This window comes from Pseudorca crassidens, chromosome 3, assembly GCF_039906515.1.
Source record: "Pseudorca crassidens isolate mPseCra1 chromosome 3, mPseCra1.hap1, whole genome shotgun sequence".
Lineage (NCBI taxonomy): Eukaryota > Metazoa > Chordata > Mammalia > Artiodactyla > Delphinidae > Pseudorca > Pseudorca crassidens.
In genome coordinates this window covers 164,840,661-164,866,538 of record NC_090298.1, presented here as the reverse complement: position 1 = coordinate 164,866,538, position 25,878 = coordinate 164,840,661, and the positions used below count along the sequence as shown (strand labels likewise).

At 53.6% G+C, this 25,878-nt stretch overlaps 1 protein-coding gene and 1 long non-coding RNA gene across 3 annotated transcripts in view; one reads left to right on the top strand and one right to left on the bottom strand.

The window, feature by feature from the left end:
- Positions 1–15,671, top strand: part of LOC137222446 (uncharacterized) — a 21,301-nt gene extending 5,630 nt beyond the window's left edge. The window contains exon 3 of the long non-coding RNA XR_010942452.1: positions 13,604–15,671. This is a non-coding gene — a long non-coding RNA (uncharacterized lncRNA). The remainder of the gene's footprint in view (positions 1–13,603) is intronic.
- KANK2 (KN motif and ankyrin repeat domains 2) lies at positions 1,260–25,878 on the bottom strand. Of its 2 annotated transcripts, none has more exons than XM_067733704.1 (13): positions 25,782–25,878; positions 24,097–24,319; positions 22,977–23,092; positions 21,307–22,518; positions 11,907–12,080; positions 11,709–11,811; positions 10,463–10,714; positions 9,741–9,828; positions 8,968–9,187; positions 7,984–8,126; positions 4,936–5,136; positions 4,767–4,856; positions 1,260–3,350 (listed from the first exon to the last, which is right to left on the bottom strand). In XM_067733704.1, the coding sequence occupies exons 3-13, from the start codon at positions 23,011–23,013 to the stop codon at positions 3,297–3,299; spliced, it is 2,574 nt and encodes an 857-aa protein (XP_067589805.1). In that variant the 5' UTR covers positions 23,014–23,092; positions 24,097–24,319; positions 25,782–25,878; the 3' UTR covers positions 1,260–3,296. The 2 variants fall into 2 exon arrangements, with proteins under 2 accessions (XP_067589805.1, XP_067589806.1); XM_067733705.1 differs by having other exon boundaries at positions 10,463–10,702.

Sequence of the window (25,878 nt, the reverse complement as noted above, 5' to 3'; positions counted from 1 at the left end):
GCGCGTCTGGAGCCTGTGCTCCACAACAAGAGAGGCCGTGATAGTGAGAGGCCTGCGTACCGCGATGAAGAGTGGCCCCCGCTTGCCACAACTGAAGAAAGCCCTCGCACAGAAACGAAGACCCAACACAGCCATAAATAAATAAATAAATAAAGCAAACTGTCAACAAGTAAAAATAAATAAACACTAAAAAAAAAAAGAAAAGAAAAAGGTTTGACAGGAGATTCTCCAAAGTATTGACAATGGCATGCATTGCTACCAAGTAGGACCATGGCACCCTCCACTATGCCAAATGGTTTTGTATTGCTTAAACTTTGTGTTTTACAATCACTATAAATTCTTTTGTCATGAGGAAAAAACAATTAGTAAACATTTTTTTCTGCCCACAGTGGGTTTTTAAAAAATAAATTTATTTATTTTTGGCTGCTTTGGGTCTTGCCGCGGGCTTTCTCTAGTTGCAGTGAGCTGGGGCTACTCTTCATTGAGGTGCGCGGGCTTCTCATTGCGGTGGCTTCTCTTGTTGCGGAGCACGGGCTCTAGGTGCACGGGTTTCAGTAGTTGAGGCTCACGGGCTCTAGAGCGCAGGCTCAGTAGTTGTGCCGCACGGGCTTAGTAGCTCTGTGGCATGTGGGCTCTTCCCGGACAAGGGCTCGAACCCATGTGCCCTGCATTGGCAGGCGGATTCTTAACCACTGCACCACCAGGGGAGTCCCACCCACAATGGGTTTGATTAGAACTTTCTGCCACAGTGGCAGTGTTCTGTATCTCTGCAGCCCAATAGGGTAGCCACCAACCACATGCAGCTACTGACCATGAATTAATTACAGTTGATTTCCATCTAAATGGAGATTGCCACAGGTGGCTAGTGGCTATAGTATTGGATGGTGCCAGTGTAGGGCAGAGCATAAGGGCATTTATTGTAATATTCTTGTCACCTTTCTGTAGCTTGGAACATTGTTCAAATAAGTCCATTTTAAAAAAAGAGATCTATTTTAGGGCTTCCCTGGTGGCGCAGTGGCTGAGAGTCCGCCTGCCGATGCAGGCGACACGGGTTCGTGCCCCGGTCCGGGAAGATCCCACATGCCACGGAGCGGCTGGGCCCATGAGCCATGGCCGCTGAGCCTGCGCGTACGGAACCTGTGCTCCGCAACGGGAGAGGCCACCACAGTGAGAGGCCCGCGTACCGCAAAAAAAAATAAAAAAGAGATCTATTTTAAAACTTCAAGAGTAGTACAGTAACAAAGACCAGACACAGATGCTTTGGCATAATCATAAGGTAGCTTTATTAAATTCCTTTACTTTCTAAAAAACGATTACTAAAAGGAATACTTCATTTAAGTGTAATACTGTCTTTATGGACGTACCGTGGTTGGAAAGTGAAGTTAAAGGTCATGAATACACGTGAGAAGAGAGTGGGATCAGAGGCAGGACCCCCTGTAGCCTACCATGCCAAGTCCAGTGGGTAAGCTGGGGAGAAGGGAACACAGGGATAACTATGGACTTATAGGGGGTGTCAATGAACTGCTTCTAAAAGCTTAAAAGAAACACACCCACCGGCTCCAGGGCCAGACACACAGGCACACAACGCTTGTACCGCTTCTCAAAGCTGCCCAAAGCTGTGGCCTTCTGTCAGTGGTCATCCCCAGTCAGCTTGGGTTTCCTTTCCTCGCCATTTACACACACACACACACGCACGCACGCACGCACGCGCGCGCACACACACACACTGGGGTGTCTCTCTCCTTTGACCATTTAAGCTCTCTTGACTTGGGTACCATCCCTTCCATCAAAATCAAAGCAAGCCAGACTCCATCAAGCCAGGAAACCTACTTTTCTAGGAGAGAAGCCAGCACTTGGCTGTATTGAATGAACGTGTAAGTGCCGAGGGCTTGCTCTGTCCTGCTGGGGTTTTGGCTTCCACCCCAGCGGCTAGGCTGAGAACTGGACAAGAGAGGGCAGGACACCTAAGAACTAGGGATCTTACTCCCTGGTCACAAGGCACTTTTCGACGCTCGGAACCTGTCCCCCTTCCCCCCTCCCTTTTTTTTTTTTTTTTTTTGGTCACAAAAGGAAGGAACAGGAAAGAAAACTTTGTTGAGATTCTAGGGACAAAATAGGCCATGCAGGAAACTACGTGTGTCGGGAGAGCCCCGTTTCCAGCAGGCTCCGTTCCAGGCAGCTCTGGAAAGCCTGTACGTTGTTTAAAAAAAAAAAAAAAAACCACCCAGCTGGCCCTTGTTTGGTTTTCGGCAAAGCCCTGTCTCTTTAAGTTTGCACTGGGAGCCCTTGGGGGCAGCCAACTTTTAATCGAGCACACATGGAGTTTTTGGAACTGGTCCTATGCTTTGCCAACAATCTCATGCCCTGTTTTCTTTCCTTTGAGGAGAGAAATTCTGGAGTCTGGGGAGAAAAAGGATGGCCCTGCTACTGGCGTTCTAAGCCTAGGGATGCAAGGACCACTCTGGGGACCGGATTCATTTTCTGCACCTCCACATCTAAAGGATTTTCTAGGAAAATGAGTATTTGCCAGGCCCCCCATGTGGGGAGGGGACGGATTTCTGGGTAATCTCTCGATATGAACTACTTGCACGCCTTGGCTGCTGGGTCCTGAGCCCCCCACCTGAATGAGGGCGTGGGAGACGCTGGCAGTGGCCACGTGAAGGCAGAAGAAACGACTAAACTTCCTGCCCCGGGTGACAAAGACAGGGTCTGCTTTGTGAAGAGACCAGAAGAAAATTCCACCAAGAAAGCCGTCTGGGGAGGGGGACGTGGACAAAATGCTATTATATACCGAACAATTAAATGTAGGGGAGCGAGCGGGGGGCGCATAAGGCCACTCCAGACGTGATCCGTGCGTAATCACATTGAGGATTAAAATGAAAATATGCGATTCCAGTGACTTTCAAATTTCCCCCCCCTTCCCCGAACATGATTCCGAAATACAATATTTTTCCCTCTCACCCTCCTCCATCCTTAATTGCCAGTTGATTGTTCTCAGCGTTCTTCGCAAACCCACGCCCCAGCATCAGCCACTGGCGCCAATTTATATAAGAATTTAGCTTCGGTCTGCGCTGCGGCTGCTTTGAACCAGGGTGCTGGGAAAAAACCTGCTTTCGGCTGAAGTCTCAGGGCTGTTGGGGGCTCCCTGGGGAAGCAGAAGAAAACCCCACTTGCATTTGAGACTTGGGCCTTGGTGGGTAGAGTGGGGGCCGGCCAGGGAGGGGATGAGGGACCAGGGATGGTTCGCTCTGGGGCTGCCTGGCCCCCGGGAGAGGCGCCTCGGGCCCCTCTGACGGCTACTCTTCTGCGGAGGACGACGCAGGACTCTCCTCATCCGACATCGGGGCAAACTGAAACGAGAGGCAGAATTCCTTTTGTTTGGCATCCTTTCCTGTGCTATGAGGCGCCGACTTTGTTGGCTGGCCCCGCGCCTGCCGTGAGTGAACAAGAGGCCTTGGTTCCTTGGCCTCGAGGAGGTGACGTTGGGGAGATGCTTCGGAGCAGCTCACAGATGAATGCAGTGGAGGGTTTTTCCTGAGGGATAGGGGGTGGAAGGCAGTGAAAGTGGAGAGTGGGCGGTTGGGGAGGGTGACGTCTGAGCTGAAGGATGTTAGGGGTCCAGCCAAGGGGCAGGGCGTTCCAGGCAGCGGAAACAGCAAGTGCAAAAGCCCTGAGGCAGGAGCGGCAATCGGGCCAGTGTGGCTGGAGCAGGGTGAGCGAGGGGGAGAGGAAAGAGAGTGGGGGGAGGTGAGGGGTGTTGAGCAGGGCTTGGTGTGCTCTGGAGGTGACTTCTGCTTTTTTCTCTAAGTGGGGTGGGAGCCACAGAGGGCTGTGAGCAGAGGAGGGATGTACCCCGACTCAGGTGCTCACAGTGGCCTCTGGCCGCTGTGGGGAGAACAGAGTGGAGGGGACAGTGAGGGTGGGAGCCAGGGAAGCAGAGCGGAGGCAGTGGCAATGGTCCAGGGGGACAGTGATGGAGGAGTGGGATTCATCCCTCAGGAGCCCTGGGAAGCAGGACCACAGATCAGACAGCAGGACGCCACCCAGCCCCATCACCCCCCATTTTCCAGCTGAGGACATGAAGGCCCACAGCTGATCCCAAGGGGATCCCCTAAGCACCACAACGGAGGCTCAGGTGTCCTAACACCCTACGCAGTGAAGACGGAAAGACTCGGGGCCTCAGGAAGAAGCTGGAGGCCAGTCAGGACCCAAATGGCTTTGGTCTCAGCAACCTTTTCTCTCCTAGACCATTTGGGGAATTGCTGTGGTTGACGCCCACCACGCCACCCTTGAACCTGGCCCCAGACGTGCCTGGGGAGGCCGGGGCAGGTACAAGGTGGGGGTGAAGAGGAGGGGGCAGAGGGCTCCTGCCCATGGTCTGGATTCAGACCCCGAGGTCTCTCCGCCCCTTCCTGTCTGTGAGACTTTGGGCCAGGAATGTAACCATTCAAAGCGTCAGCTTCCCCGCCTGAGAAATGGTAATAGTAACAGTACTTTATGCAACTGAATTGGGTTATTGTGGAAGGTTCCAGAAGTCATGCTTGGGAGGCACGCCCAAGTCCTCTGTGTGGTAATTAAGAGCATGATTTGGAACTAGACAGATCCGGGTTCGAATACCGTGCAGTCTCAGCTCTCATGCCTTACTTCCTCGTGAGGGCACCATGAAGGTTCAACAAGCAGCTGACCATGCAGCCCTCGGGATGGTCCCCATACACCATCCCTTCCCAGAGCCCCGCACCCGCTGCCCTGCCCGGGCCGAGACTCACCGAGCACTTGATGTTCATGCGAGAGTACAGCATGGATGCAATTTCACTGTGTCCTGCATCCAAGGCCACCATCAACGCCGTGCTCCCGTCCTGCAAAGCATCAGTTGCTATGCTGACACCCTGCACCATGTTCCCGCCCTCCCCGGAGTGCGCCTGGGTGGGGACTCACGCGGTCGGTGATAGAGATGTCGCAGCTGGGCACAGCCAGCAGCAGCGCCGTGATCTCCCTGTGGCCGTGCTCGCAGGCACACATGAGGGCCGTGGAGCCGTCATCATCTTGGACGTTGACGTCCACCTCGCAGGCAAGCAGGGCTTTGACCACGTCCACCCGCCCGTGGCTGACCGCCAGCATCAGTGCTGTCTGCCCCGCCTGGGTAGGGCAAGGAACAACTTATGGATCACGCAGCCTCCAGAGCGTGACACCCCTGCTCCGGAACCATCCATGGTTCCTGGGTACTCTGACGCTAACAGCACCTCCACTCACGGGCCTCCTTCTGTATCTCAAATAATCCTTCCTACCACTGGGCCTTTGCACTTGCTGATCCGTCTTCCTCCTGCTGGCTCCTCCCTCAGGTCTCAGCTTAAATGTCTCCTCCTCGGGGAGAAGTTCTGTGCCTCCCCACCGCTATGCCCACTTAAATCAGATTCTTAACTCACAGGTGCAGACGTAAGTAAAATGTGTTGAGCTAAGAGTTGTACACTTTTCTGTCTGCCAGTTAAACTTCACTGTAAAAAAAAAAAAATCAACATCCATCAGTGGATGAATGGATAAAGAAATTTATATATCCATACTACAGAACATTATTCATCCTTAAAGAGAAATGAAGGCCTGAAGCATACCGCAACATGGATGAACCTTGAAAATATTATGCTCCGTGCTAGGAGCCAGACACGAAAGGACACAGTACTACGTGATTCCATTTATATGAAATACCTGGAACAGGCAAATCCATAGAGACAGAGAGCAGACTGGAGGGGGCCAGGGGCTGGGGAAGTGAGGATGGGAGTGACAGCTGTGGGTGCCGGGTCTCCTATCAGGGTGTAAAGATGTTCTGGAGGTAGACAGAGATGGGGCTGGCACAGCATTATGGATCGATTTGTTCACTTTAAAAGGGTTAATCTTATGTGCACTTCACCTCAATTTTTAAAAAAGCAAACCACCTGGGCATACATCTGGAAGGACAAAAACTCGAATTCAAAAAGATACATGCACCCCAATGCTCATAGCAGCACTTTTACAACAGGCAAGACTTGGAAGCAACCTAAGTGTCCATCGACAGATGAATGGATGAAGATGTGGTACATATATACACAATGGAGTATTACTCAGCCATAAAGAAGAATGAAGTAATGCCATTTGCAGTAACATGGGTGGACCTAGAGATTACCATACTAAGCGAAGTAAGTCAGAGAAAGACAAATATTATCATATGATACCACTTACATGTGGAATCTAAAAAAATGATACAAATGAACTTATTTACAAAACAGAAACAGACTCACAGGCATAGAAAACAAATTTATGGTTACCAAAGGGGAAAGGTGGCGGGGGGGATAAATTAGGAGCTTGGGATTAACAGATACAAACTACTATATGTAAAACAGATAAACAACAAGGTCCTACTGTATAGCACAGGAAACTATATTCAGTAGCTGGCAATAACCTATAATGGAAAAGAATCTGAAAAAGAACATATATGTAAAACTGAATCACTTTGCTGTACACCAGAAACTAACACAACGCTGTAAATCAGCTATACTTCAATTAAAAAAAAAGTAAACCACCCAGAAAAAAATTTTAATTAAAAAAAATCAGGGGCTTCCCTGGTGGCGCAGTGGTTGGGAGTCCGCCTGCCGACGCAGGGGACGCGGGTTCGTGCCCCGGTCCAGGAAGATCCCACATGCCGCGGAGCGGCTGGGCCCGTAAGCCATGGCCGCTGAGCCTGCTCGTCCGGAGCCTGTGCTCCGCAACGGGAGAGGCCACAACAGTGAGAGGCCCGCATACCGCAAAAAAAAAAAAAAAAAAATCAGTAAAAAAGCAAGGAGGGTCTGCCTGTTATGCACCACGGCAGCACCTCCCCCTTTTCCTTTGCTGCGGTAAGGCTGCTGCTAATCTCTCCCCTCCTTGCTGTTCCCACAGGGTCCTGGGTGCCCTGCTCTTCTGCCCAGACACCCATCCATGCCCCAGTCACCTCCACAGTCTCCCAGCTTCTGCTCCCCAACATATAGCCGAAGGGAGATTCCAAACCAGAAAGCAGCCCTCGCCCCTGCCCTGGTGGCTTCCCACAGCCCTGGGTCCAAACCCCTGCTAAGCCTCCAATGCTTGGGCTCCTGGAGCTCCTGGTTGGCTAGTGAGCTTTGGGAGGGTGGGGACTGTGCCTGCTTGTCAAACATTTAAGTCCCCAGCGTCCAGTTGCTGGTCAATGAATTACCAAGCAGGATGTGGGATGGCGTCGGCTTAAGGAAAGCTGAGGACTTCCATGTCTTCCCACACCCCCATTTCCACCATGAGGTTCTGTATCAGAGGCACCCTGGCAGGCAGGTCATTAAGAATGGGGCTCTCGGGGGCTTCCCTGGTGGCGCAGTGGTTGAGAATCCTCCTGCCAATGCAGGGGACACGGGTTCGATCCCTGGTCCGGGAGGACCCGCGTGCCGCGGAGCAACTAAGCCCATGCGCCACAATTACTGAGCCTGTGCTCTGAAGCCAGTGAGCCACAACTACTGAGCCAGCGAGCCACAACTACTGAGCCCACATGACACAACTACTGAAGCCCACATGCCTAGAGCCCGTGCTCTGCAACAAGAGAAGCCACAATGAGAAACCCACTCACCGCAACGAAGACCCAATGCAGCCAAAAATAAATAAAGAAAAGAAAAGAAAAAAGAAGAAAAAAAGAATGGGGCTCTCTGGACTTCCCTGGAGGTCCAGTGGTTAAGACTCCGTGCTTCCACTGCAGGGGGCGCAGGTTAGATCCCTGGTTGGGGAACTAAGATCCCACATGCCATGTGACACGGCCAAAAAAAAAAAAAAAGGATGGGGAGCTAGACCCCCAGGTTCAAGTCCCCCCTCCTCTAGTTTGACCTTGAGGAAATGAATACGTCCCTGAGCCTTGGTTTCTTTGCCTGTGGAGTGGGGATTCTCCCCTTGGGCTTGGATATGGTCAGGAGTTAATAAATGGGAAGAGTTATCCCGGTCTGCAGCGCCGAGGGCCCGTACCTGGCTGGCTCTGGCATTGACATCGCCGAGCCGGAAGAGCTGCAGGACAGTCTCGAGGTCGTGCTGGGTCTTCAGGGTGGCCAGGGCGGTGAGCATGATGGGGCTGTAGCCGGCGCGGTTCTGCTTGTCTACCTGGCAGACACCTGAGGGGAGGGGACCGGGAGGACGACAGGCCTCAGACACCCCTGATGCTGGCCAGGTCTGCCTTAAGGCTGGGGGGCTGGTCCCCGAGGACCAGGTCATGTCTCTGCCATCAGACTGGAAGCCTTGTTCACGACCACAGTGAGCACCGGGAATCATGCCTCCTCCAGCAGTCTAGGCCTGGCCTAATTACTCCTTTTTCTTGGACTGAGAACCCCATTCTGGCCTAGGGTCCCCATCTCTATTACGGGAGGGGCTCCTAAAGGTATAGGCTGTGCCTCCTCCATCAGACTGGGGCCCCCGGATACTGGCGCCCACATTCAGGGCTGAAAGGAGCAGCTGTGTCTCCCCCATTGATCTGGAAGAGTCCCTAGTCAGTTTCCTCCACGAGACTGTGGGCTCTGCCTCCTTCATCAGACTGACTAGGGGGCTATGTCGTCCCCGTTACACTAGGGGAAAGCAAATTTCTTCATGTCGAATTGAGGACCACATCTTCTCTCCAAGCCTCAGGCCAGAGGCCGCATCCATGTCTTTCCCTCAGACTAGGGTTCCAGAGGTGTCACTTTCATTATACAGGGGTCATTCGTTGCGGGGGGAGGGAAGGGCCACATATTTTCCATAAGACCATGTCTGCCTTTTCCAATACACCGGGGCCACAGGTGGGGCCTGTATCCCCCTCACCTCAGACTGGGAGAGCAGCGTCTCCCCCATCATCAGACGGGGAGGGCGGCGTCTCCCCCATCAGACGGGGAGGGCAGCATTTCCTCCATCAAACTATGAGGGTGGCCTCCCCCACAGACCAGGAGGGCAGTGGCTCCACTGTCCCCGCCCCGCCTGGCTCACCGCTGTCGAGCAGCTGCCGCACCACGGGGAAGTTGGCGTGGGACACGGAGTAGTGCAGCGCAGTGTTGCCGTTGCTGTCGGCGATGTTGACCACATAGTCCAGCAGCCGCGCCGACATGGCCCGGAAGGTGACCAGGTGGCGCCGCACAAGCTCTGGGTGGGCATCGCTGCGGCAGGCCAGGCGCAGCCACTCCTGCAGCACCGTGGTGTAGGCCACTTTCTGGTTGCAGATTGGGAAGGAAAGGGGTGTGAGGGCCACGGAAGCCCACCCCATCCCAGACGAAGCCCCCCAAGGGGAGTGCAGACACCCCACCCTGAACCCGAGCCTTGAGGGGAAGCATGGGTGCCCCACCCCAGTGAGCCCCCCTGGAGGAAGATGCAGTGTCCCCTGCCCTGTACAAGGACCCTAAAGGGAAGTGTAGACACTGCAGTACCAGGTACGCCCCCAGAAGAAGGTGTGAGCATCTCCACCCTGGATGTGACCTTCAAAGGCCTGTGTAGACACCCATCAAGGGAAATATGGCAGCCCCTTCCCTCCAGCCCCCGAAGGAACAGGAACCAAGGCTGGGTTTGCCGGCGGGCAATCGTCCTTGGCCCCTCCCTGCCTCCCTGGAGCCTCTCCAAAGACCAAGACTCAAGCCTCGGAGCCCCCCACAAGCTCCCAGCTAGGATCCTGGGGTCCCCGTGATCCAAAGCACAAGGAGAAGCCAGGGTGAGGGTGGAAGGGACAAAGCCCTCCCCGCCCCGCTTTCAGGCCCAGGGCCCCACCATACCAGCTCCCGCTCGGTGAGGGCATTGGGGTTCTCCAGGTACTTCTCCAGGGCCAGGCAGGCTGAGATGAGGTCGGGGCTGAGCTCCATCCTGCCGGTGGCAGACAGACGGGGAGTTGATCTTGGAAGCACCCACCTCAGCCTCCTGGGTGCCCCCTACTCCCCACATCCAGCTGGGGTGCTCGGAGACGCCCTCAACACTCTCCACCAAGGCACTCACCCAGTCCTGCCAGGGCTCACCCGAGTGGTAGAATCTCAGACCCCCTTCCCTGGGGACATAATTTTACACAGCACCCCAAGGGGCAGCACCCCAAGGGGAGCACACACACCCCAAGAGAAAGTGGACACGTGGGCCAACATTTATTCCAAGTGGCCAGTGGCAGATGGAAAATCTTTCTCTGAGGACAGATTTTTTTTTTATCAGGGGGAAAAAAAAAGAGACATACACAGGATGGACAGGTGTGGCAAATGTCCCAAAGAAGGTGGATGGCTTAAGGACAAACTTGGTCTGCCCCTTAAACCCAAACCTGAACAGCCCAAATTGCCCCCATCAGGCCCTTTATCAAAGCCTCCGGACCTTCAGATGCCCAGAAGGAGAAAGTGCTTGTTCACTAATTCAGACTAAGGTGGGCATGACTGATGGGAGGTTCCCTCAGAGGGTTTGAATGGTGGGATCTGAGGTCACCCCAGGCCCTGCCTAAATCCCTCCCACACAGAAAACTGACCGGATCTCCTCTTCCGCACTGGATCCCGACGCCCCCTCAGCTGTGGGCGCCTGCTGAGACTCTCGGGACAGCTGGCACTCCTCCCGGCTGATCTTGGCCTTTGCTGTCTCCTTGGGCCTGAGCTGGGGGGCTTCAACCACACTCGGAACCCTCTCCTCCGGCTCTGGGGCCTCGTTCTCTGTACTGTCATTGTCCGAGAAGTTCTCTGCTGTGCTGGAATCCTCGGATGAGGACTCATACCTGGGGGAGACGCTGCAGGTGGTGGGGAGGGTCATTTGACCTCTCTGGGCCTCAGTTTCCCCATCTGTTAAATGGGGGTAATGGCAGTATCTAGCTCACAGGGCTCCAGGGATGCAGCTTATAGCACCTGGCACACAGTAAGTGATCAACAAACACTGGCCGTGATTGTGATCATGCTTGGGGGGGCCAGGGAGGGACATTGGTTTTCCCTTCCACCCTTTGCTCCTTACACAGGTGTTATACTGATTCAGACCCTTGTCCCACTGCAAATAGGACCCTCATGCTTCTTGCTACCTCCAAACACATCTAAACTTCTGGGCCTGGCATTCAAGGCCCCCAACTGGTCCGGTTCCCCAGGCCTCCCCCTTTTTTTTTTTTTTTTTGCGGCATGCAGGCCTCTCACTGTTGTGGCCTCTCCCGTCGTGGAGCACAGGCTCCGGACGCTCAGGCTCAGTGGCCATGGATCACGGGCCCAGCCCCTCCGCGGCATGTGGGATCTTCCCGGACCGGGGCACGAACCCGTGTCGCCTGCATTGGCAGGCGGACTCTCAACCACTGAGCCACCAGGGAAGCCCCAGGCCTCCCATTTTTCACGTCACTGCTTCCTCCCACCCCTGAGCCTTTATCCAGGCTGTGTCCTCCATCAGGAGACCCCACCCCTCCCACTCTGCACCTCGGAAGCTTCTGCTTGTCCTGCAGCACATGTGCTCCCCTCCGTCAGTTATTTCCTTGGTCCCCCCACTGCCTGAGCATCCCCCATCATTGCTCCAGTCATGTTGTGTTGGGATCGCCTATTAGGGCCCAAGATTGCAGTGGACCAGGAGCTCCATCAGGGCAGGGAGCCGAGTCCGGCACCTCCCGAGGGGTAGTGTGGTACAGTGGTTGCAGCACAGGCTCTGGAGCCAGCCCACGGGGCCTCGCTGTGCCTCCGTTTCCTCGTCTGTCTACTGTGCTTTGGTTAAATGAATGAACCACAAAGTGAGGGGCTCAGACCAGGTTCTCTCACCTGCCGTTGACCCCCACGAACTGGAGGCTCCTCCGGCGGGTCTCGGGGTCTGCGGGCTCCTCTTTCCGCTTCATGATGGATGGCACACCTGCCGGGGGCCCTCCTGGTGGGGGAGCGTGCTGTCGTGAGGGTCTCCCGAAGCCAGACCCCGTGCCGGGCCTCTGGCACCTGACCCTCTCGGTGGCCACCCCCATTTACCTGCACCCCCGGCCTCCTCTGACTCCAACTCCTGTGGGGCTGCCTGCCTGGTAGGCTCCCTGTTGGTGGCATCGTGGGCAGGCACCAGGCCTGTGTTCTTCTCTGGCTGCGCGAGGGAGTCCCCCTCAGACTCCGGGGGTGACAAGGATGACTCTGCAGGAGCCTGTGGGAGACCTGAAGGGGCAGGAAAAGAGGTGCTTACTGTGGGTAACAATAGCAAAACAAGAACAGTAACAACGGCTATCTCCTGGCGGGGGGGCCGGGTCACATACCCCAGGCCAGGTGCTCCAAGGGCTAATTCTTGCATTAGTTCATCAAATCTTCCCAGCCCATACAGAAGTTGGATTATTTACCGATGAGGAAATTGAGGCACACAGATTGCCTGAGGTCACCCAGCAAACAAGTAGCAGAATCCATTCCAACCCTGGTTTGTTGCCTGCCTCGCAGCGGGTCAGGGTCAGGGAAGACTACGAGACCCCATAATCCTGGCTTGTGACCCCCTCTGACTTCATACTAAGTAGTGTCCGGAAACTATAGCCAAGCATAGTAGTCATGGTCGGGACTCATATCTCTGACAAAAGAGCTGTGTGACCTCAGGCAAGTCACTTAACCTCTCTGTGCCTTGGACAAACACCATTTCCTACATCATGGCATTGTGCAGACTAAAGACAGTAATGTGAGGGAGAGAGCTTAGAACAACACGTGCACATCAAGAGCACTTGAAGAGCATTTGTTAATTCAAGAGAATTGTAAACTATATTTTGATAAGATTTAATATTATACTTTTTTTTTAACAGAAGTAGGGTTGTGCTGTAGATAACATTTTGTATTTCACTTCCTTCTTCTTTACTTAACATAAAGCAGGGGATTTCCCCAGTGGCGCAGTGGTTAAGAATCCATCTGCCAATGCAGGGGACACGGGTTCGAGCCCTGGTCCGGGAAGATCCCACATGCCACGGAGCAACTAAGCCCGTGTGCCACAACTACTGAGCCTGTGCTCTAGAGCCCAGGAGCCACAACTACTGAGCGCACACGCCTAGAGCCCATGCTCCACAAGAGAAGCCACCGCAATAAGAAGCCCGCGCACCGCAACGAAGACCCAACGTAACCAAAAAATAAATAAGTAAATAAATAAAAAAAAAGAAATTAAGCAGGTGTTCCTTTCAATAATCATGAAAAAGAAACAATAAGGGCTATTAGAAACTGAAAACTAAAACCCCACCCAGGTGGTTTCAGTTTGGGCCAATGAAAAAGTTCTGGGAATGGAGGGTGGGGACAGTTGCACAACAATGTGAGCTGGACACTCAAACATGGCAAAAATGATACCTTTTATGTTATGTATATTTTATCATCATTAGAAAAAACCCCGCCCAGTTTGGCCTGAGAACAAAGGTGACATTACAGGACCTGGGCCCCAAGGGTGCCCACTGCACAAACGGGAGTGGGCTTGGCAGACAGCTCCAGCCCCGGATCACCAGCCTGGAGCTAGAAACAAAAGTCCAGTTGCCACTTGGAGTGGCTGCCCGGGTCTCAGAACCCACTCAGGTTTCCCCCCCAAGCCCCGCCCCGGCCAGGCCACGTGTGGCTTCTGTGTCACCACTTCTCCAGGATGTCCCCTTCCTGCCAACTGGCCAGGGGCTCTGCAGACCAATTCATTTTAATTCCCTTTAACGGTTAACTTTTTTTGACATCCACAGTAACTACTTCCTCAAGTCCATGGGCAACACTCAACTTGAGCTAAGAACGGGGAGTAAACACTCAGCAGAAGTAAAGCACATAGAACGGATAAGACATTGGCCATGAATGCTTCCGACAGCGCCCCAGCCCAGTCGGGCCAGGCGGATTCCTGAGCGGGGAGCTCCAACTCCCATGGGGAACCAAGAGCAAACACCGGGTTTTTACATGAATCTCCAGATTGTTTTTTAAACCGTGTCAATAAATTCACATCAAACAAACAAACAAAAGCACTATGTGAGTGGAATTTATCAGGAGGCAGATGGGCCACTTCACGGTCTCACGGTTGCCCGAACTCAGGCCTCCTGATGTAAACACCTGGGATGTTTGTTACTCAGCAAATCAGACTATGCTCAGTGAAAGAAGCCAGTCACAGAAGGACAAATACTGCATGAATCCACTTATATGAGGTTCCTAGAGGAGTTAAATCCATAGAGACAGAAAGTAGGATGGTGAGTGCCAGGGGCTGGGGAGTGAGTGTGTGATGGGGCAGAGATTCAATTTGGGAAGATGGAAAAGTTCTGGACAAAGATGGTGGGGATGGTTGGACAGCAGTGTGAATGTGCTTATTGCCACTGAACTGGACACTTTAAAATGGTTAAGAGAGTAAGTTTTATGTTATATGTATTTTACCGCAATTTTTTAAAATGTGAAAAAAAAAAAAAAAAGGTGAAGTGGTGCAGCTGTATGGCCCGTTCTGCCCGGAGGGAAAAGCATGGCTCCTTCCAGCTTGAGAAGTTCAAGGTCAGACACTGCAACACTAAAATAACAATAACGAAACTGATAACAGTTATTATTGTTATTCTACTGGGAGATGGAGCAAACTGTTACCAAAATTTATAAGGAAGAACAAAAGTCCATGGCCAGCTAATTTTACAAAAATGGGCAGGGATGGGGAAGCTGGCTTAGGAGACAGTAACACATATTCCCAAAGTCACAATAATTAAATCAGCAGGGCATGGCTGCAAGAAGAAATGGGCCAAAGGAAAGGAGTTCCAGCACAGACCCTGTCTGAAAGAACTTGGGGTAAAGCAGAGGGCTTTCCACAAATCAGTGGTCAAGGGTGAGCTCTGTGGGGTGGTGTAGGGAAAGCAGCTTACTCTGCCCAAGGAAAATCAGGCTGTATCCCTACCTCACACCTTATGCAAAAAATAAACTCTGAAGGACTAATATGAAAGCACAATGACAAAGCTACAGGAAGAAAATATGGCAGAATATCAGTGGCCTCAAGAAGGGGAAAGATCTCTTTACAAAGCCCTCTGAGCACTAACCATATATGAAAAGTATGAGGTGATCTCACTTAAATGTGGAATAAAAAAAACAAAAACAAAACAGAAAAACCTCAGAGATACAGAGAACAGATTGATGGCTGCCAGAAGCAGGGGATGGGTGGGATGGGTAAAGGTGGTCCAGAGGTACAAACCTCCAGGTATAAGATACAGGCATACCTTCTTTTAGTGGGCTTCACTTTATTGTGCTTCGAAGATACTGCATTTTTTTTACAAATTGAAGGTTTGTGGCAACCCTGCATCGAGCAAGCCTATTGGCACAATTTTTCCAACAGCATTTGCTCCCTTTGTATCTTTGTGTCACATTTTGTTAATTCTCACAATATGTCAAGCTTTTTCATCATTATTATATTTGTTATGGTGACCTGTGATCAGTGATCTTTGATGTGACTATTGCAAAAATGTTATGACTCGCTGAAGGCTCAGATGATGGTTAGTGTTTTTTAGCAATGAAGTATTTTTTAATTAAGGTATGTACATTATTTTTTAGACATAATTCTACCACACACTTAATAGACTACACTACAGTGTAAACATAACTTTCATATGCACTCGGAAACCAAAAAATTGTGTGACTTGCTTTACTGCAGGGGGTCTAGAACCGAACCCGCAATATCTCTGATGTATATTTGAAAGTTGCTAAGAGAGATCTTAAAACTTCTCATCACAAGGAAAAAAACCTGTAACTCTGTGAGGTGATGGATGTTAATTAAACCTATTGTGGTAATCATTTTGCAGTATGTACATATATCCAATCATTAATTTGTATACTTTAAACTGATATAATGTTATATGTCAATTATATCTCAATAAAGCAGAAAATATCAAAAATTTAAAAAAGAAAAATACGATGGGTTTAACTACATCAACATGAAGATTTCTATTTGGTTAAAAAAAAAAAAAAACTCTTAGACAAAGTTAATCTACAGAAGAATACAGGCTGTGGGAAGATAGTCATAATGCCAAAAACAGGCAAGGGATTACTTTCTAGAATAGGAGTCAACAAGATTTTTCTGTAAAGGGCCAGATAGTAAATATGTTGGGCTGTGCGGGCCATAAGGTCTGCTGCAAATAGTACAAAAGCAGCCCTAAACAGTACATAAATGAGTGGGCGTGGCTGTATTCTAATAAGTTAGAATTTCATATAATTTTGCTCATATCACACAATGTTATTCTTCTTTTCACATTGTTCAACCATTTAAAAACATAAAAACCATTCTTAGCTCATGGGCTATATAAAAACAGGCAGTGGGCTGGATTTGGCCCTGCAGGCTGTAGTTTGCCAACCTCTATTCTAAAATATGCCAGGAACATCTCAAACTTGCCCAAAGAGAAATGGACAAAGGCTAAAACTAAGCAGCTCACCAAGGAGTCTTGTTAAACTTATATGGTGATGCTCAACCTCACCAGAAATCAAAGGAATGCAAATTAAAACAAGGAGATATGAAACGAACACATCATCGTAAAACAACTATACCCCAATTAAAAAAAAAATACAAAAACGAAAAAAAACAAGCAGATACCACCTTGCACCGGTGTCAAATGGGCAAAAAATTAGAAAGACAGGTAAAACTGTACGTTAGTGCAGATGTAGGGAAGTGGGCACTTCAGGCCCAAGCATGGCCACTGGGAACGTGCACAGGGAGACCTTTTCCGAAGAGGATAAGACGAAATCTGGAGTGAAGTTGTACATTCCCTGTGACCCAGCAGGCCCACCAGAGGGGACATGTGAGGATGGCGCCATACTGTTCAAAGCGGCCAGGAGCTGGAAGTAACCCAGGGGGCCCACCAAGGGGGGGGGGCGGGATCAGATAAGAAAGTGTAGCACATACCTAGGGCAGAAATCTACACAGTCATTAAAAGTGACAAACCAGATTTATAAACATCAGGGTGGAGAGTTCCAAAATAGTGTGTAGAGAGGAAAAAATAAGAAACAGAATGAGATTTTTTTTTCCCTAAAGCGCAATACCATTTTAGGAAATTAAACAAGCATAGGGCATAGTTTTCAAGAACACTCAAATATCTAAATAAGCTTCTGGAAGATGGGTGGCAAGGAAGGATATTACAGTGGGGGTGGAGGTGTATGACTGAGCAGCGGTTGCTGAATCACGGCCCACGGACACGGTTTTTACATTTTTAAATGGTTGGGAAAAACATCAAAAGAAGGATTCTCTCTGGGACACGTGAAAATTATAGGAAATTGATATTTCAGTGTCCACACGTTAAGTTTTATTGGTACACAGCCATGCTCTTTCATTTATGCATTGGCTAAACCTGCTTAAGTGCTACAAAGGCAGAACTGAGAAGCCAAACTCATCAAAATGTATACATTAAAAATGTGGGGCTTCCCTGGTGGCGCAGTGGTTGAGAGTCCGCCTATCGATGCAGGGGACACGGGTTCGTGCCCTGGTTTGGGAGGATCCCACATGCCGCGGAGCGGCTGGGCCCGTGAGCCATGGCCACTGAACCTACGTGTCTGGAGCCTGTGCTCCGCAACGGGAGAGGCCACAACAGTGAGAGGCCTGCGTACCGCAAAAAAAAAAAAAAAAAAAAAAATTAAATCACTTGGCCAACCTGTACACGGAGGGGGTGTGTGTGTGTGTGTGTGTGTGTGTGTGTGTGTGTGTGTGTGTGTGTGTGTGTGTGTGTGTGTGTGTGTGTGTGTGTGTGTGTGTGTGTGTAAAGCAATTTGGTAACAGACATCACGGTCCTTAAAAATGCCCTTCCAAGGACTTCCGCAGTCCAGAGGGCCCAAGTTCGATCCCTGGTCCAGGAACTCAGATCCCTGGAAGCCACTTGGCGAGTCCAAAAAAAAAGGGGGTGGGGGATCAAGGGTTCCCATAGAAGGACATTTGCATAGCATCTTTGACAGTAAAGTCACCCGGCTGTTAAAAAATAAATAGCATGTCCCAAGAATTTTTTTTTGGCCGCGCCTTGCAGCTTTCGGGATCTTAGTTCTCTGATCAGGGATTGAACCCACACCCTTGGCAGTGAAAGCATAGAGTCCTAACCACTGGACCGCCAGGGAATTCCCCCAAGAATTTTTAACAATGTGATGAAATGGCCCTGGGATAATGTTAAATTAAAGAAATCAGAGAGTTTAAATCCTGGCTTTGAAAACTGTGGGCAAATTCCTTTACCTCCCAGTGCCTCAGTTTTCTCATCTGTAAAATGGAGATAAAAACACTACCCACCTCATAGCGCTGCTGGGGGTGTAAATGAATTAAAATACAAAAAGGGCATCAAATAATGCCCTGGCCCATTGTAAGGGCTGCCTAAATGCTTTTAAATATAAAATAAAGCAACACAACAAATTCCATCAGCTATATGTTGCCAGACTTGAAAAATACATATTATTTTCTGCATTAAAAAAAATCAGAAGGGGGCTTCCCTGGTGGCGCAGTTGTTGAGAATCTGCCTGCCAATGCGGGGGACACGGGTTCGAGCCCTGGTCTGGGAAGATCCCACATGCCGCGGAGCAACTAGGCCCGTGAGCCACAACTACTGAGCCTGCGCGTCTGGAGCCTGTGCTCCACAACAAGAGAGGCCGCGACAGCGAGAGGCCCGTGCGCCGCGATGAAGAGTGGCCTCCGCTCGCAGCAACTAGAGAAAGCCCTCGCACAGAAACGAAGACCCAACACAGCCAAAAATAAATAAATAAATAAAAATCAGAAGGAAAGAAGCAGAAGTGTTGACAGCAGCTGTGTCTGGGTGGTGGTGGGTTTATGGGGCTTATATTTTGTGTCCCAGATTCGTCTGTACTTTCCAAACCTTCCACAAACAATATGAATTGCTTTCATAGGACTATGTTTCAAACAAGAGCACAGGAAATTTCAAAGCCTTGGAGAGATCTCACGGATGCACCTGCCTGGCTACCCCTTCTCCCACTAATCTCTCTGTGGTGCCTTTGAAAGGTGAGGGGTGAATGAGACTTTATGGGGTCTCCAGGCCTCTGCCTGCCCCACCCACCTTTGCCAGCCTGAGGGGGAGGCTGCCTCTCACCTTCCCTGCCCTTGGCTGCAGCAAGCAAATTCTAGATGTCAGAGAGGCTGGGCTCCTTCCTGCCTCCTCCTCCAGGGAGTCCTCCCTGACCTACCCATTGAGCTGACCGACCTAAAAGAACACATGGTCCGAACACTCATCAAGGACTTCCCTGGCGGTCCAGTGGTTAAGACGCCATGCTTCCACTGCAGGGGGCGTGAGTTTGATACCTGCTTGGGGAACTAAGATCCCCGCATGCCTTGTGGTGTGGCCAAAAAATAGAAAAACAAATACACAAACAGAAACCACTTGTCAAGCAGCCACCCGGCTGCTTCTTTCCTTTCACATCTTGGTTCAAAGAGCAACCTACCAGCGCCTGGTACCATACTGAACACTCACACCAACTGATGCACTTAAGATCACACTGATCTGGTGACATCAGGTTGTCAGGACCCCCAATTTGCAAATTTGGCACAGAGAGGTTAAACAGCTTGCTCAAGGGCACAAAGCTAGGGAGCAAGGAAACCGGAATTTGAACACAGGCCGCCACCCCATCCAACCACCACCCACCCCGTGCCCATTTTATTTGCTCCAAACGTGTTCTCTGAAATTATTTTTCTTCACGTGTTTTTGGTGGTCTCTTATTTGTTTAACGCAGGGGCTTTTGTCTGTCTTGTTCACTGCTGTGTCCCCAGCGCCTGGAAGAGTCTGGCACATAGCAGGCACTCAATAAATGTCTGCCGGATGAGAAGGTATCGAAATGAATTAGCACACACCAGTTCCACCCAAGCAAGGCAGAGATTAGGGCTGGCTGCAGCAAGAAGGAGTTAAGTGAGACACAAAGAAGAACTTTCTCAGGGGCGGTAGCTTGCACAGGGTGGGGACATTGCTAGGTCTGTGTGTTCTGCAGGCAGAAGGCCCCATGGCTGCCCTGAGAGGCATGTCTGGAATGGAGGTTGCCTCTCAAGAGATCTCGAGGCTGGGCAGGGCGGGGCCTCTGGCTGGGGGCCAGGGTCGCAGGGCTGGGTGTTTGGGATAGACAGAGCAGAAGGGTGGAGTCCAGAGCTGTCCAGGAACAACATGGGGAAGTAAGAAAACACAGCTGGGTCCCTGACTCCCAGCTGGTGCCCTCTGGTCCCTCCATGGGCTCTGGCCACCTGACATTCAAGGCTGGGATGGGGATCTGGGCCCCACCTTTGAGCTCTGCTGTAGGTTCAGAATGGCCTGGGCTTAGATCCTGGCTGTGTGACACAGGGCAAGTGAAGCTTCTCCCCAGGCCTCAGTTTCCCCAGCTATGACAAAAATTGACCTGAGAATCATTAGTAGATGGAGTAACAAGCACTGGCTAAGCACTTACTGTATGCACTAATTCACAAGAGTCTTAGAGGTGGGGGGTTATTATTATGCCCCTTCACAGATAAGGAAGCTGAGGCCCAGGGAGGTGGAGCTTCTCATTCAGGGTCACACAGTAAGAAGTGAAATTTGAACCCAGGTTGCCTGGCTGCACTGCCCACCGTCTTAACCTCCTCTGTAGGTGAAACACTTATCAGAGCCCTCAGCACCAAACTGGTATTCGATAAAGAACAGCTGTTATTATTATGAATCATTCTGGCAGCTCCTCCCAGGGGCCTCAGGACGGGCGGTGGTGGGACAGCTGCCATTCTGCACATCCCACATCCCCTTTCCTGGAATGAGGACTCAGCAGTTCCTCCAGGGAGCAGCCCCTTCCTCCCTCAGGACTTGGGTGGGGCTCCTCTACCCCCAGGATCTGGGCCTGGGCAGTGAGATACACAGTGATTAGCTCAGTGATGGGCATATGACCCAAGCCAGCCAAGGAGGGCCACCCGTGGGATTTTTCTTGGTGCTATCTGGATTGAGGGGCTCCCTTTCCACTGAGCTGCAAGGACAGATGCCCGGAGTGGTGGAGCCACCTTTGTCTGCCTGAGAGAGAAGGCTCCACGATTCACAGAGGAAGAGAAAGAGGGAGTTAGAGATTCCTGAGGATATCTGAGTACCTGGATCCAGCTACGCCTGAAGCCGTCCGTCACTAAGTTACACGGACAACACATTTCCTTTTCATAGTCTGAGATTGGTTTCTGCCAATCAGGGACGATTTTTTGCCCAGCAACCAACAGCCTTGGGGACCCTCCCCTAAATACCTCCTGTTTTCCAGACATTTACAATGTGCTAGACATGAGCACACACGCTTAACAGACACCCAATTTCTTTTCACGGTACCTAGAGGTACTGAGTCAGCAGCATAAGTGTCCCCTTTTCACAGATGAAGAGACCGAGGCTCTGAGAGCTGGTAGGAGGACAGGGCTGGGGCTGGACCCCAGCATTCAGAGGAAGAAGGAGGGACCCTCCACCATCTGCCCCCGCCCACTAAGGCTCACCTGCTGCCCCATCGCAGCTGCGCTCTGTGATGCTGATCTTCTTTACCAGGTGGACATTGCTGGTGGATGCAGGGGGTGTTGGGAACACTGTCTCTACCACCTCCTGGCTGCGGAACACAGGGGGGCCCTCGGCCCCGCCGGATGTCGCCAGGGCCCGCAGCCCTGCCCCGTAGGGCTCCAGACTCTGGGCCCGCTGTGCAGGGGCCCCCGCAGCTGTGCTGGCCGCCACCTCTACCTCCCTCGGCCCCTCCACCACCCGGACAGTGTCCACACGGACTGGGCTGTCTGGTGGCGGCCAGGCCTGGGGCTGGAGGTCGGCCTGCCGGGCCTGAGCTGCCTGCAGCTCCTGGAGCGCTTTCTTGAGCTGGGTCTCCAGCACGGCGACCTTAGCGGCAAGGGCTGCCTCCCCGTCGGGCATGCCTAAGTCCCGCTCTCGGACCCAGGTGCCCACGCTCCGGGTCTCGAGCACCGCCGGGTCCTCGGGGGGCTCAGGGAGGTCCAGGCAGAGCTCGCTGCGCCCCCGGGCTCCCGCCGGGTGGCCTAGGAATTTCTGGCTCTTGAGCTGCACTGTGAGCTGCCGCTTCTCCTCCTGCAGCACCGACAGCTTCACCTGGAGCACGGGAATCAGTTTCACCTGCTCCTCCAGCTGCCGCAGCTTCCGCAGGGCCCCCGCCATCTGCTCCCGCACGTGGGCCAGGTGCCCAGCACTGGGCGGCACCGGCGTGGACAGTCCCGATCCCCGCGGCGTCGGGGGTGGCAGCCCCACGCCCACCAGTGAGCTTGTCGAGCCAGCCACGCTGGGGGTCAGGGAGCCCAGGCCGGTGGGGGCGGCCGCCTGGTCCTCGAGGCGGCGACGGGCGTCCAGCAGCGTGCGCTCCACGCGCGGGTTGAAGCCAGCGCGGGTCTCCAGGGCGCCGTACTGCGGGTAGAAGCCTCGGCCGCAGTAGGAGTAGGCCGAGTGCCGGCTGTCCCCACTGGCGTTGGAGCACAGAGACTCGGTGGACGTCCACCAGGAGCCAGGGCCGCGGGTCAGGGAGCCGAGGCGGGGCCGGCGCTGCACGGCCACCCGCCGCAGAGTGTGGCCCTTCTCGATGTCATCCACGTACTTGAGAAAGTCCAGGTCCAGGCGGTAGCCGTAGGGCGTCTCCACGGAGTAGGGCAGGTCGGGCTCCTTGGAGGGGAAGGTGGGCGGGGAGGCTGGGCCGGGGGTCCCTGGGGTGGGAGGAAAGGCCAGTGCCTCTGAACACTGCGGTCCCCTCCTCGAGGCAAACTGATTCCCCTGGGAGGGTCAAGGCTTATTTGCCCAAAGGATGGGAGGCCACCGGGTGCTCAACTGCTCAGCTGTGTCTGCGGTCTCCGAGCCTTCCCCGGCCAGGGCAAGGCCCTGTCACCCCCTCAGACCCTCCCAGGGCAGGGCTGTGCCTCCAACCTCCCAACCAAGACAGGACCCTGTCTCCCCACTCAGACCAACCTCCTTCCCTGGAAGACCCAGTCTCTCCCATCACACTCTCCAGGGGAGAACCAAGTTGTCCCTCTTCAGGCCCTCAGGGCAGGGCTGCGTCCTACCCTCAGCCTCCTCAAGTAGGGCCCTCTCCCCTCCCCGAGGCCGTGTCTCCCCTCCCCCACCTCCAACCCCAGGGCAGGGCCCTCCTCCCCGTGAGACCCCTGACCTGGGAAGGGGGCTGGCACGTGCAGGACTTGGGCCATCCTCCTGCCTGCAGACGCTCCTCAAGAGTCACTTGGGCGACTGTGAATCAGACCCCCTGCAGCACGGGCTGAGGCTTACCTGGGGAGAGGGTGTGATGAAGCCCCCCCCAGTTGGGAATCTGCTGGGGGAGGGGAGGGGATGTGGCCACCTCTCCCCTCTGCCCCCTCCACCTCCCCGCAAGTTCCCCCTTCCCCTGGGCGTGGGACCCTCTCATAGGTGCACACCCAGCCTGGCTGTGGAAAGGGGTGGGGAGCCCCCAGAGCCTGGAACAAAGAAACCAAAACTCACAGTCTGCCCGCACATCTGTCCGGCCCCTGGACAGGCTCCAGCTGTTCCCACAGCCCCGCCTCCACAAGGCTCCCGGGCCGAGGAGGAGCCCTAAGCCTGACAGGCCCCACCTTTCCTGAGCCCCCTCCCCTTAGCCCAGGCAAGAGCTGGCTGCTGGGACAGATGGGGGCTTAGGTGGACCGAGGGCTGGGGCACTCGTGGGGAGACAGCCTTCCTGCAAGGATCCGAGGAGACAAGAGACACAGGGCACAAAGAGGAATAGAGCTCAGGGTAGGGGACCCCAAAACAGAGCTGGGTCAGGCCAGGCGGTGCGGGTGGGGGGCGGTAGGGAAAGTTGGGGGGAGGCAGCGAGGAGCAAAGCCTTTTCCCTTTATGGAAACAATTTTCTCTAAAAATAAACAGTTTCGCTGCCGGGCTACACGAGAACTTCCTGCCCCCACCCCCCCACCACCCCGACCAAGGACGCGTCCGGCTCAGGGCTGGGGGGGGGGCGCGGGGGGCAGCGCGGCGGGGATAGAAGGCCGGGTGGAGGCCCGAGAAGTCGTGGGGGTGGGGGGAGGAAGTAAGAGGGGGTGCCTGGAGGCTTCAAAGAGGAGGGACAAGGAGGGCCTCTCACTAACCTGCCCCCCCCAGCCCTGGAGGCTGGCCAGGGCACTTTTGTCCCCAACACTCCACCTGAGTTTGGCCAGTCCTTTCTGCTGTCTGACCCCTAGCCACCCTGCTGCAGAGGTCCCGGCCCATCCCACCACCAGAGAGGACCCTTTGCAAGCTGCAGGTGCTGGGGCAGTGGGTACCTGGGAGGATGGGCCAGGTGGGCCACCTGCTGGGCATGAAGGCGGGGCCGGGGCTCCAGGGGCAGCCAAGCTTCTCCTGTCTCACACCCTCCTTGCTTAGCGTCTTGCTTCGTCTCTCCACGTCTCTCTGTGTCTCTCCAAGTCTCTGTCTCTCTGTGTCTCTCTTCACTTGTCTCTCCCTGTCTCTCCACGTCTCTGTCCTCACTTCTCTGTCTTTCAATGCCTGGAACACACAGTCACCCAATTGTAGGAAATTTGGTTTTCCAGCTGCCTGGAGGGCCATTCCATGCACAACAGGGAGGTGATCAAAAATATTTTCTGCAGGGACTTCCCTGGCGGTCCAGTGGCTAGGACTCTGCACTTCCAATGCAGGGAGCATGGGTTCGATCTCTGGGGAACTAAGATCCCGCATGATGCGTTGTACAGCTGATAAAATAAAAGTGAATTTAAAAAAAGTTTCTGGGGACCTGAGAGAGACTGGAGGCAGGGACCAGGAACGGTCCCCGGTGTGGAACCCTGGAGGTGGACGGTGTGAGGCGAATAACAGTAATAAATATAATCATCATCCCGGCAACTCATCTGATCATCATGACAACCCTACCAGGTGGGTAGTTATCACCCTGTTTTACAGATGCGGTGTTTGGGGACACAGAAATACACAGTGACTTGCCCAGGGTCACTGAAGGGGGAATTAGCTGGGTCTGGATTTGAATCCTAAGGCTGGTAGATTCCCCCACTGCCAGCCAAGCCACCCTTAAGCCCCTTGCCACATTCCTCTGCCCATTTCCCAGGCAGAGACTGAGGTCTGAGGGTCTCCAGCCACCTGACCGTCTTCCACGTGGGCCGGTGACTGACTCCAGGTGGAGAAAGCAGATGGTGGGGGAAAGTGTAATGGTGGTGGGTGTCTGTGGCTGAGGCTCCTCTCCCTCTATAGGACCCCTGGAGAAAGCGGAGGACACGGGATAGGACAGAGAGACATGGAGAGAAAGGGACAGGACACTCCCAGAGGGGACAGGTGGGAGGCTCAGGGAAGGGGCGGGGGGTCCCGGGCAGGTCTGAATGTCCGGCGGGGTCTCCCTAAAGCCCCCCTCCCAGACCAGCCTGGACGTCTCTGGGGTCTTCCCGCTCCTCTCCCCGCCTCAAAGACGGGGGCGAGGAGGACCCCGCCCCGTACAGGGTAGGGGCGGGGCCCGCGGGGTCCCCAGCTAATGGCAAACAGCTGCTGCTCCCCACGCCGGCCCAGCCGCCAGGCCGAAGCCCAGCCCGGCCGGACGCCCGGCCGCCTTCCCGCCGCCTGGGCCTGGCTCCGGCCCGGCCGCGGAGGAGGGCGAAGGAGGACCGAGTGGGGGAGTGGGGAGGCGGGACAGAGGTAGAAAGGAGGATGGAGACGTGGGAGAGGGGCAGAGGGGAGGCAGTGATGGGGCAAAGGGGTAGGGAGGAACGGACGGAGGATGGGGTTGGAGGAGAGAAGCAGGGACAGGGTCAAAGATGAGGACGGGGCAGAGGCGCGGGACCAAGACACTCAAAGTCCGGAAAGTTTGGGCATAGATGATGGAGTTGGAGGCAGCAGCTGGTAGAGACCGGCGAGATCGCGCCCCGGGGTTAGGGGTGGGGTGGGTGGGGTGGGGACCACGCTCGAACCCTGAACCAGACTCGAACCCCGACCCAGCCCGGGTCCTACTCGCCTCGCGCGCTCCGGCCGCCGCTGTCCCAGCGTCCCGCCGCCCGTGCGTCCTCAGCGCGCCGCCGCCCGAGCGCCCGGCCCTCGGCGGTAGCTCCGCC